Below are 12,234 nucleotides of genomic sequence, written 5' to 3'. Positions count from 1 at the left end.
CTGTCAATTAACATTTTATTTTGTTTGTTAAGCAACAGTGTCCCTAAAACAAGACAGGTGTCCCTATTAAGATCCATGTGCACTGTGGCATGATGCAGTGGTATAAACACTTTTGCAGGGTCAGGCTATGTGAAGCTCCACTCCTGCTGTAAAATAAGTTTAACAACAGGTACCACTGGTTAAAGTGCCACAATGTCCCACCTAAACAAGCACTGGCGAAGCCAACAGGTCTGATGTTGGCTGTCAGCCTTTTGGCTCTGTCAATGCTTGTTTTGGCTTTTCATGGTTTTTGCAAAAGGTTATTGTTGGGGAAGCTGGGGGAGGGAGGTGGAGGTGCATTGTCAATGTAATATAAAAAATATTGGTTAATACCAAAAATAGTTTTTGCTCTCAAAAGCACAGCCTGCCACAATAATCCTTGGTACAGGATTGAACTAATTTGCGTGAGGATGTGCTGCTTGTGTAAGGGAAGAATGCCATCACTCACAGTGAAGTTAGCTGGTCTTCTGCTCCATGCTGTATACTGTAGTAGGTGGAAGAAAAATGTGACTGCCACTATATCAGACTAATGGATGAAGAAGCCGTCCCTGTAAATCAGTATATCATACATATAATTTTAGTAACATCAAAAGGTTTAAGTTAATGCCAGATGTAAAAAGAAAACAAAACTTGGGCTGGTATAGGTTTTCCCATATCAACATTCAAGCTAGCGAATGCATTAAGAAAGCCTACGCACAAGCATCAGGATTCAGAGGTGACATGCCCAACATAACACCTCTTTCTATTTTAAGTCACATTATGTATAACACTCTTTGTTTCTGGTCGACCTCTAGGTTGGCCATTCCTTCAGTCTGGCGATTGTGCGGTATCTTGCAGTTGAAGCTCATTAACTGAAACCAATATGTTTGTCTGTGCCAGGCCCATTTTTCCAGAGAAGTGCAATATATACAGCACAAAAGTCCAGTCCAAAAGAGGCAAGGGCACAACACCCGATACTTACTTGCTAAGGGAAGGCTGACCACCTCCATGCACTTCTTACACATAATAGACCCACATAACCGGCAATGGTGCCGCCGATTGCGAATGCTGAACTTATTCCCACAGTCCGGACAAAAGGGGACGTCATGGTCACTGACCCAGGGCACCACAGACTTCTCAATCGCTTGAAGGAAAAAGGAAACACAATACAAAAAGTACCAGTCATTGCCTCCAATTTCTATCATACTTTGTCAATGTAAAGAAGAAGCGAAAGCTTGCACCAACCTCTTATTTTGGCAGAATCTGTGTTTGTTCTATCAAAGGACGCTAGCTGTTAAGAGGAAAGAGGAAAACAATTACTCCATGAAAGGAACAAGGAAACACCATACGTGTGCCACACGTTTTAGACTGGATTTGTTAATAATAGAAAGGAAATGCTGCTTATCTGCAACAGCCATAAAGACTAGTCCCTAAGTAACAAGCATTTTTTTACTAGCCCTAAAGATTAAAGCAAGAATTTGCACGTCTAGTTTGAATGAGTGTGTCTGGATCTCTTTTATTGACTGTATGTTTCCTTTAAAGTATTATATGAATAATGGGTAATGGGTTAGGTATTTTATTGTGTTAATGGACAATTATGTAAATATGTTCAAATGTTAAAGAGTGGTGTGATTCTGTAAGCAGCTGTGGCTAGATTGTTTTGCCATGGTTATTAAAGTGAATGTACGATTGAACTGGATGTGTGCTGTAAAGATCGGCGATGACAGAGATAGCATTTTGTTTTTTACTTCCATGTATAAAAGTGTACTTGTAATCGAGCATAAGGAATATTTATTCAATTTTTGGTAATTCTAAAAGTTAAACACCAGAAATGTGTATTATTGTATGCACATTTTTAGATTATATAACTTGGTTGTAAGTAATCTGCTTGAAAAATAAGAGTGATTTTAAAATGAAGCATTCTTAGTTTAGAAATAAAGCTGGACAGTAATAAAATAATGAAAGAACATGCAACGTTTCCAAATAAAGTACATTAGAAGTGTACACGCACAAACATTACAAATACATTACTAAGACACAGGACAATCTTCAACTTTTCACGTGAAAAAGATCAATTTGGTATATTTTATGAACAAGGAACAAGAGATTATCAAAGTAAGAATTTTTCAAAATTATTTTGTCTTTTTCTGAAGCACAGCGATTTTTACCATCTATACTAATATAATCTATACTACTATTATAAAGAGAGAACTTGCACCTTTGAGCCAGGTAAACTCGAAAACTACAGCACCAATCTGAACACCCAAGACATCTTAGAAAACCTCAGGGCAAGCAGAAGGACATAGGCTACATAAACATAAAAAATAAACGTTGTTTAAAATATTTAGAAATAAAAATAAAGTAGTCCCTTGCAAGTAGCGCCGGCCGCGACGTATGCGTGAGGAGAGTAGCGTCGTTCACGAGCAACAGGAAGAGCGAGGACATGAGCACCGGGAGGAGCGTCTGCGTGAGGGGAGGAGCGGAGTTCACCAGCAACAGGAAGAGGGGAGAACATGAGCGCCGGGAGGAGCTGCGGAGCGGCGAGAAGCGGAGGAGCAGTGTCAGCGCGGGGAGGAGCAGCGGATGAGGTAGCTGACAAGCCGTCAAGCAGTGGAGAGGTAAACACTCCAGCGTAGGGAGGAGCGGCGGATGAGGTAAGTCGGGACCTGGGGGGGGGGGGGGGGTTACAAAGCCAGGGCGGGAGGCAGGCGGCGGGCGGGAGGCTCAAGGCGGGAGGTGGTAGGCGCTATGCCCAATGTCGGGGCGGGGGGCGGCAGGCGGGAGGCTCAAGGCACAAGGCACAAGGCGGGAGGCGGTATGGCCAATGTCGGGGCGGGAGCCGGGAGGGATGCGGACTGGGCAAAGTCGGGGGGGGGGGTGCACAGGGGCTTAAAATGCTGCCCCCAGCCCCCTTCTGCCCCGGGCAAAGCCGGGGCGGGCTGCTAGTAATATAATAAAGAGAGAGGCCAAACCTTTGAGGCGGGTAATCTCAGGAACCACAGCACCAATCACAACACCCAATACAGCGTTGGAAAGGGCAGTTGCAGCAGAAGGACATAGACTATGCAGACGCCCACCATATACATTTAAAAGGTAAAAGAACCGTGCTAGCAAAGTAGTCCCTTGTGGGCGTGTCTGCGTTGTGCTGTTGAGGAAATATACATTTTTGGTCAAGTAATGTTCCCTAACGCGTACCCCACCGTCTCCATGTACTAGCTTGAAGTGCATGTAATTTCCCTCCTGTGCCAGCTATGAAGACGCAAATACATTTGCGTCCATCTTTAACATGTCCTCTTTCAGATCCGCCATGAACGGATTGAATATTCAGTTTCTAAATATGCTATGCCAACGTCTTTTTGTGGTATACTTTACACGTTTTTCAGCTCTGGCGAAGTAGGCCCTGATTCTGTCATCGAGCCTCTTTTTCCTGCCTTCTGACTCTGAGGGCCTCAGCCCAGGCTGCCTCTGTACCAGTGACCCCTGCCTTACTTCTTGCGCGGCTCACGGCGCTTAACCAAGCCTTCTGCCTGCCAAGACTGTCTTCAACCTTCGAATTATCTGTTCCACTCCTTGAAAATACATTCCTGTCTCGTCGTTCAAGTAAACATCCTCCCAGCTGCAGGGGCAATGGGCCCGGCCTTTCTGTCTCCGTGCAAGTAATTCATAGACTCCGTTGCCATGGTAGGCCCATGCCCCTTCACCTCTCACGTAGACACGTAGACACAAGACGCTTATACACGCACTCACAACCAGTATAGAAAAGCCTCCGTCCGAGAGACCTTTCCCTTCCAGATACTACAGTTCCTTAAACATAAGATATCAGATACGATTTGGGATTAGGTTGATCTGACATCCCAGACTTATGTCTACACTTACAGAGCTAAATGTCAAGTCCCCTTCGCCCTCCAGTTATACGTCAATCGCACGTCATGCTGCTGCGCGCGCATCTCTGCCATGTAATTCTGCTGACACTGTAGGATTCTCTTATGGATCCACCTACTTGTGACCTCATGATAAATGACGTTTCTAGTACACGCCTTCATGCACGCCTATTGCAACGCCTTTTTCTGTTACGTATGAGCATTTTATCTCTCTTCTCAGCTGTTACGCCTTCTGCATATGCCTGTATTGTAATGCATTGACTATATATATGAATAACTGTCAATAAAATGTTGTCTGTCAGTCCCTTCCCGAACCTATGTGGTGACGGAATGGTATGCCACCTTGGCTCGAGCCAAATACCCAATTCCTTTTTAAGGAATAAAACCCTTTTTGAGTAAACCTCAATATCACGGATTTTGCCTCTTATTTATCTGAGTTATTCGTATTGACTTTATCGTTTAAATTAAGCATGGGTAATTAGATTTTACCACAGAACTGGCGCCCGAATAGGGACCCCCCCCCCCCCGTCTCACGCGCCGGCGGTGCGTTGCAGGCCTGGCCCCCTGCCACAGCCGGACGGACAACTACGCGTACCCGCAGGATTTCCTGTATCTCCCTCAGGCCAACGGAGGTGACTGAGGCTGCGATCGACACCCAGACGAGGCGGTGAGGAGTGCGGAGGATCCCGACCAGAGTCTAGCTGAGAGAGCAAGATCCGAGGTATACGGAGGCCCACCAGGTTCCGAAGTTCCGAAGTATCTGCGTCACGAGTCGAGTCCGAATCCAGTCCGAATCCAGTCCAGTCCAGGGTTTCCGAGGCCTTCTGTTTCCGTGCTTCCCGGTGAGTACCGTTGCTAGGGACGCATCTAGACGTGCGCATTAGTTTGTGCCGGTCAAGACAGGTTTGGGTACACAGACCTGGTCTGCACTGTTTAGCAGTGTATCTGTACTGTTTAGCAGTACATCCAGTTTCACGCAGTTAGTAGGTTTGTTATAATTACCGTTGTTCGTTTTGAAATGTTTTAATGTGTCATTCAAATGTCGTGGTATGAGTGAAGGTTCGATCTTCTTTATTGTGATTAATTGTGTTCATGTTCAGTGTGTTCATATCTGAGTAGGAACCAAGTAGCTAGATTTCAGAATGCCGTTATTCTCCAAGTTAAGACAAATAAAAACTAGAAAAGGGGTACTAGAAGAAGCCGTCCCCATTCCACCCAGGGATACTCCAGGGTACTTTATGTACCACAAGCATGGCCTAGATGCCGTTTTATTTCTCGACTTATGGGTGGACTACACTAAAGACCTATCAGAGAATCAGAGATGGCCCGCTGCTGGGACATGGGACGCAGATTGCATCATGAGAGTAGAGGAAGCATTATGGAAAAAGAAAGCCAGACAGTCACAGAAAGATGCCATTGAGTTATGGCGTAAAGAATCGCATAGGCGCACAGAAAAAGCACACAGACTAGAAGAGAAAAAGAAGGAGGAGCCTGAAAAGACCAGAGAAAACGCATTAGTTGAGGAAGGCATCCGAGTAAAATTAGAACAAGTAGACAGACAGCGAAACACACTCATGAATGGCATGTATCCCCTCTTGACTGAGGGTTTGCCTAAAGCCACCCCGGAAGTCCTGACAAACCTACCACCCCCACTGCTCCTGACTAAAAAGCATCAGAAAACAGCAAAGGACGTTTTCCTTTCTTCCTATCTAGACGATGTAGCTCCTGCATATGTTAATACCGTACCGCCACGCACACCTCCGCCTGGCGGCCAAGATGGTCAGCCCCTGCCTCCCCGACAAGCTACTCCTCCTCCCGCTGTTCCTCCTGGTCTTCCAATCCTCCTTCCACCTCTTCCTGGACCTGCACCCCTTGATATGGCCCCAACTAACCCCTTCGGAGCCGGCGCCTCAGGTGGCGCGTCCGGAGGGGCGGTAGGTTTCCAGACCCCGCCACCCACCCATCGGATGACTTTTAGAGAACAAGCACAACAACGTACACCTAGAACAGGCGATATTACCATCTATGGAGATCGTCTTGCAGACTGTAGATATGATCCAGTACCTGGTAAAAAGAATGATGAAAGAATGTTGCTCGCATCAGTACGATTGCGGAGAGTCACGAACTTCTTATTAACACTACCTGGAATGATAGATCATCTAGATCGAATATATCGGTTTGTCCAGACAGGAGTAGGGCCTGAAAGTATTAAGGAGGCCATGGCCTACCAGAAAGTAGATACTCAAGCCAAGATATTACGGTTTCTTATAAACTGTTTCATAAGAGAAGTGGATAGGCCGGGTATGAACCCGGATGACGTAAAAGCACTACACAGGTGGGGCCAGAATATAGCAGATGGGAATCATGATAAACAGGCCTGTATAGAAAATATGTACCGAAAAATCAGAACTGCAATAAATAAAATGCATGAGAAAAGACAGCCACTACCGGAAGTAGATTCAGACAAACATGAATCCTCGGAGGAGGAGGACGATCAAGCAGAGACACCAGAGCACACACAGACACCGGCTAGAGAAATGATAGCTTATGTAGGTAAAGGAAGACCATTCAATAATTCAATGCGCCCAGTGCGTCCAGAAAGTAAAAGGATTTTTCAGGAAGCCATGTGTAATCCGAGAACCCCCGAACACTTATTCCAGGCCACTGATAAAGTACTTCAAGAACGAATGGGGTACCATGTACTCGATTCTATGGACGAACAAGAATTAGCCAGGTCAGCCGTGCAATGGGCTGACAATTCTGAGAAATATAGTGATGATGCGTTAGCACATACGTTTTTGAACCTGACACCAAGTGAACAGCGTTTAGCTGGTACATACATGATACAACACCTGCCAACATTCCGATCCAGGCCCTCTTCCTGATATATTAATAGACCTGCTCATGAACAGATGGAGTGGTCTGGGTACTGATCTAATTAAAATAATTCTAGAACATCGTCACAAGTATAGTACCTTCTTATGTCCACAGATCAACTCAACACATGTCATGGAAAGAAAAATGTATTACATGGACAGACAGAATCCGTTGCGAGAAGTGCACCCAGTACAGGACGCAGACAATACGCTTAGACGCGTGTTTGTGTACGCGCCCGTAACTAAAATAGAATTATTGGAGATGAAGAAATTAGTACCTAGTCATGATAAAGATCCCGCAGGTTTTCACCGTGAAATAAAGGATATGTTATTAATGGGCGATTACACTTTTCCAGACCTTATGAAAATATTGAAAGTATTACTGCCTCCAGGTATATACGAGAAACTCAAAGAAAAAGAGTGGGAGGTGGGAGACACAAAGATTGATTGGGCTGCATTAGAAGATGAAGAAAATACTCGAGTTCCAGGCCTAGGGCTTGGAGACAAAGTCAAGGCGTTACCAGGGCTGTTAGTACAAGTATTGCCACGTTTATTGAGTACGAAAAAGGAAGATTGGGGTGCAATCTCAGCCTGCAAACAGAAACCAGATGAAGACACTAGTGATTTCTACACCCGATTTGAGAAATGTTTTGGTATTAATAGCGGTCTGAAAGCAAGTAGCGAGTCATATCCACATCTTTTTGTAACGAAATTAGTCGAGAATTCCCTGCCGCAGGTTAAGAACAGAGTAATGAAAGTAGAAAGCACTTGGCAAGCTAATACTCCTTCACAAATGTTACAAATGTTACAGTACCATCAAAATAGACTTAGAGAAGAACAAGAACACGAACAAAGACGTATGAAAGATACGAAAATGAAAATGTTAGTTGCTCAGTCGGTTCCTGCCGACGGTCACAAAAAGGGTGCGACCCAGCCCAGTAATTCAACGGTTCCTGTAAAGGGAATATGTAACTATTGTAAACAGCCAGGTCATTATATAAACGATTGTGCAGTTCTGAAACATAATATCGCCACGGGTAAGACCAAGGAGAGACCGCGTCCACCCAGACAAGATCAGGTTCAACAACAAGTACCACAGAATATACAACATATTCCGCCTATGCCAGCTTCATCACAGACCGTAGCGATACCACAACAGCAGCCTATCACCGCAACACAGAACACGACACAGCAGATGTACCAGTATGCACAAAATGATTACCCCGATTATCAACGATACACATGAAAACAGCCTGGAGAGGGAGTTCCGCTTGCCTCTTATTGAGGTTCCTGTAGATCAAAGGGGTCCTTATGTACACAGTCAAGTATTGGGAAAAGACAGAAAGTTTCTCATTGATACAGGGGCAAGCAGAACCACGATAAGTCACAATGAAGTACCAGGGGCACCCCTCTCAGGCTCACAGAACGTGTCCCTTGGATTTTCAGGAAAACCCATTATTAATGAGGTATTACAACCTCTTCCTCTTGCAGTTGGTCCTTTGACACGGACTACAGATTTATTGCTTACAAAATCATGTCCAGAAAACCTGTTAGGCATAAAGACATTGAAAGCTCTAGGAGCTATTATATGCTGTTCTCCGGAAGGAGTACGATTGTTTTTGCGAGATTTCAAAGGCCATTATGTATTGAGAGACATGGATCGCAGGTTACAGGATGTCCCTGCACATTTGTGGGCGCAAGGCCCCACTGATGTAGGTTGTATGCACATTACACCATATCGAGTCACACTGAAAGCAGGAGTGATATTACCACGTATTCGACAATACAAGTTATCTCCAGATGCTGTAGTGGCTTTACTGAGAATCATTGACGAGCTCATTGCACAAGGAGTGGTTGTGGAAACTGACTCCAATGTATGTAATTCTCCTATTATTCCAGTTCTTAAACGTACTGACCCAAATGCACCACCTGTTTATCGATTAGTTATTGATCTGCGCGAATTGAATAAATGCATTGTGCCACAGTATCCTGTGGTCCCAGATATCTCGTCGTTACTGACAGCTATTGATTCAGAAGCGACGTTCTTCACTGTAATTGACCTCAAGAACGCCTTCTTCAGTGTCCCGATCGATCCGGAAAGCCAATACTTGTTCGGATTCAGTTTAAATGGACGATCTTTCAAATTTGCACGCGCACCTCAAGGATTCACAGAAAGCCCCAGTATTTATAGTCAAGCATTGAAAAAACAACTCGACAGTATCCACATGCCAGTTAACACTGCCCTGCTTCAATATGTCGATGATCTGCTGATCACCGCTCGAAGCGAACCCGATTGTGAACATGCCTCACTGACTGTTTTGAACTTCTTGGCGGACAAGGGGCACAAGGTGTCCCCTTCGAAGCTGCAATTCTGTGTTCAGCAAGTTGTGTACCTGGGTCACTTGCTGTCCAAAGTGGGGAGACAGCTCACTCCTGATCGCATTCAGTTAATTGTAAACATGTCACCACCCAAAACACAAAAGGAGGTGCGGGCTTTCATAGGCCTCACTTCATACTGCAGACAATGGATTCCCCAATATGCATTCCTAGCAAAACCACTCATTCAGTTGACAACACAGGAGGCAGCGACTTCGACTGTCCTCCCTTGGACTCAGAAACATACACAAGCTTTTGAAGACTTGAAGAAAGCCCTATGTCAAGCACCTGTTTTAGCAACACCATGTTACAGTAAACCTTTTACGCTTTTTGTCACAGAACGTGAAGGTACTGCCTTGTCAGTCCTCACTCAGGAACAAGCAGGTTCACACAAACCGTGTGCTTACTTTTCTAGCACATTAGATCCAGTAGCCCAGGCCCTCCCGGCGTGTTTGAAATCAGTTGCAGCGACAGCTTTAGCAATTAGACAGAGTGATTCCATTGTGTTAGGACATCCATTGACAGTACAGGTTCCACATTCCGTGGAAGTCCTTTTAAATCGAACTCAGACCCAACACCTGACCATAGCAAGATTAACAGGTTACGAATTGACATTGTTTCAACCACACATAGAAATTAGACGCTGCAGCACATTAAATCCTGCCGCGTTATTACCACTCAATGGAGTAGATCCATTGGCACATTATTGTATTGAAGTCATTACTATTACAACAAAACCCAGACAAGACTTGACAGATGTTCCATTATCAGATCCAGACCTGACACTTTATGTGGACGGTTCATGTATGAGAACAAAGACAGGTGAATTAGTGGCAGCCTACGCAGTCACGACAGACACCGATGTTATTGAAACCAATTGTATCAACACCTTGTCAGCTCAAGCAGCAGAGCTCATCGCTCTGACACAAGCATGTATTCAAGCCAAGAATAAGAAAGTCAATATATATACTGATTCACGTTATGCATTCGGAGTCGTTCACGACTTTGGAGTCCTATGGCGAGAGAGAGGTTACTTAACTTCTCACGGTGCCAACATCCAACATGGTCCCCTCATTCAAGCTCTGTTAGATGCAATACATCTACCCACTGAAATCTCTATCATGAAATGTAAGGCACATACAAAAGTTATCGATACCATCTCCCAGGGTAACGACCTGGCAGACCGAACAGCAAAGCAAACTGCTCAAAACCGTACTCATGTAACTGACCAGACACAAACAGTAGTACCGACACACTGCATGACAGTCAGGGATCCCGCACGTGATGTAATTGACATACAAACACATGCCACGCCAGATGAAATTAAAAAGTGGACTGAACTAGGAGGGATCCAAACAGACCAGGGATGGATGACGAAGGGAAAATCTACATGGTTTCTCCCCGACTCTATGGTTCAGGTTATCATTAACACGATACATAGTCCTGCACACCTAGGAGAGAAAGCAATGCTCGACAGTATTCAACACATATGGTTCAATCATAACTTACGAGCAGCAGCCAAGCAGAAAGTGCGTACTTGCATGATTTGTGGTCAGTTTAATCCAGGTAAAAGCATCCCCGTAGAGAAAGGTGGATTTCAGCCTCCCGAACACCCTTTTGAAGTCCTCCAGATGGATTATATCCAGATGGAACGTTGTCGAGGATTCAAATATGTCCTCGTAGTCGTATGTGCTCTTTCCCGATGGACAGAAGCATACCCAGTCCCAGATTATACTGCTCCGACCACTGCCAAGCAGCTGGTTCGTGAATTCTTCCCACGGTATGGTTTGCCCCGTATCGTGTACTCAGATAACGGTCAGCCATTCTCATCCGAGCTTGTGAAACACATTACACTCCTGTTAGGCTATCAGTGGAAGTTCCACTGTGTCCGGCATCCCGAGGCAGCAGGTCTCGTGGAGCGCCATAATCAGACTCTAAAAATCCGACTTTCCAAGATCTGTAGAGAGAAGGGTATTGACTGGATAGTTGCTTTGCCGGTTGCCCTCTTCTATATGAGGATGGTGGCCCATTCTCGAACCGGGCTATCCCCGTATGAAGTGGTCTTTGGAAGGCCACCGAATATGTGGGGGACGCCTATTCCACGTAAAATTACAGATGTTGACTGTATTATGCTGACAGATTACCTTGCCTCCTTGATGTCTGCACTACAATCTTGTCGTTCACAGGTAGCTGCAGCCTTTCCCGACAACACCGAGGTGAAACCCCACGAAGTGGTCCCGGGGGATTTTGTCTTCGTGCGCAATTTCGATCGGAGAAGTCCGTTGGAGCCCCGCTGGCAAACCCCGAAATTGGTTCTTCTAACAACGAGGACAGCTGTAAAGATTGAGGGCAGGAAAGGGTGGCTGCATTCCAGCCACGTGAAGAAATTCCACGGACTTCCTTCGGACTTGGACTCTAAGCCCTGCCCTCCTACACAAACTGACTCAAAACTCCCTTTGGTTGAGAAAACTGCCTCTGAGGAATATAGACTAAAATTACGATCTAGCAAGTCAGACAGTTTAATTGTTTAAGTCCTCCCCTAGGTGAATCGGTTAAATTAGTTTCTGACATGTATCCCCTAGATCGAGATAGAGAGAGAGATAGACAAAGACAACAAAAGAAGCGTGCATATTGTAAATCACTTCGTAGTCACTGTATAGTGACGCTACTGATTATGTTTTTCTTAAGCCTTCTGATTATTGCTGCTAGTATCTTGCTGCACATCTACTACCCTATTTTCAAGCATGTACAATCTGCTTATAACGTCACTGCTGAACATTCTTTTAGTGAATTACCCCCCCATGAATTGTCTTACAGACTTGCGCTGCGCAACAACACTTTCATTAGTATGTTACATCACTCCCATCAGACTAATAACGCTACCAATTGTTGGATATGTGGCCGACTCCCTCCCTATCAGAAATACAAGGGAGTTCTGCCCCTCTTTCCGTACCCGTTCACTCACAATGGTTCATGTGGCGCATGGTTTAAATTGATTAATTCCCTAGATCCTGATACTGCTGTATATGAAGGAAGCTGGGTTTGGGGAAACCTGAACTTAGTCTTGCTTAAAGCCTGCTACC

General features: G+C 45.0%; 1 protein-coding gene across 1 annotated transcript in view; it reads right to left on the bottom strand.

Annotated features, from left to right (window-relative positions):
* LOC147693009 (rabenosyn-5-like) overlaps window positions 1-12,234 on the bottom strand; it is a 141,556-nt gene that overhangs the window by 59,559 nt on the left and 69,763 nt on the right. The window contains exons 6-7 of the mRNA XM_086939251.1: window positions 1,264-1,309; window positions 1,001-1,162 (exon numbers count right to left, since the gene is read on the bottom strand). Coding sequence (XP_086795377.1) covers window positions 1,001-1,162; window positions 1,264-1,309 — 208 coding nt within the window. The remainder of the gene's footprint in view (window positions 1-1,000; window positions 1,163-1,263; window positions 1,310-12,234) is intronic.

The sequence above is a fragment of the Lissotriton vulgaris genome, chromosome 9, assembly GCF_964263255.1.
Source record: "Lissotriton vulgaris chromosome 9, aLisVul1.2, whole genome shotgun sequence".
NCBI lineage: Eukaryota > Metazoa > Chordata > Amphibia > Caudata > Salamandridae > Lissotriton > Lissotriton vulgaris.
Note: the sequence above shows the minus strand (reverse complement) of the source record. Positions and strands in the feature narration are given on the sequence as shown.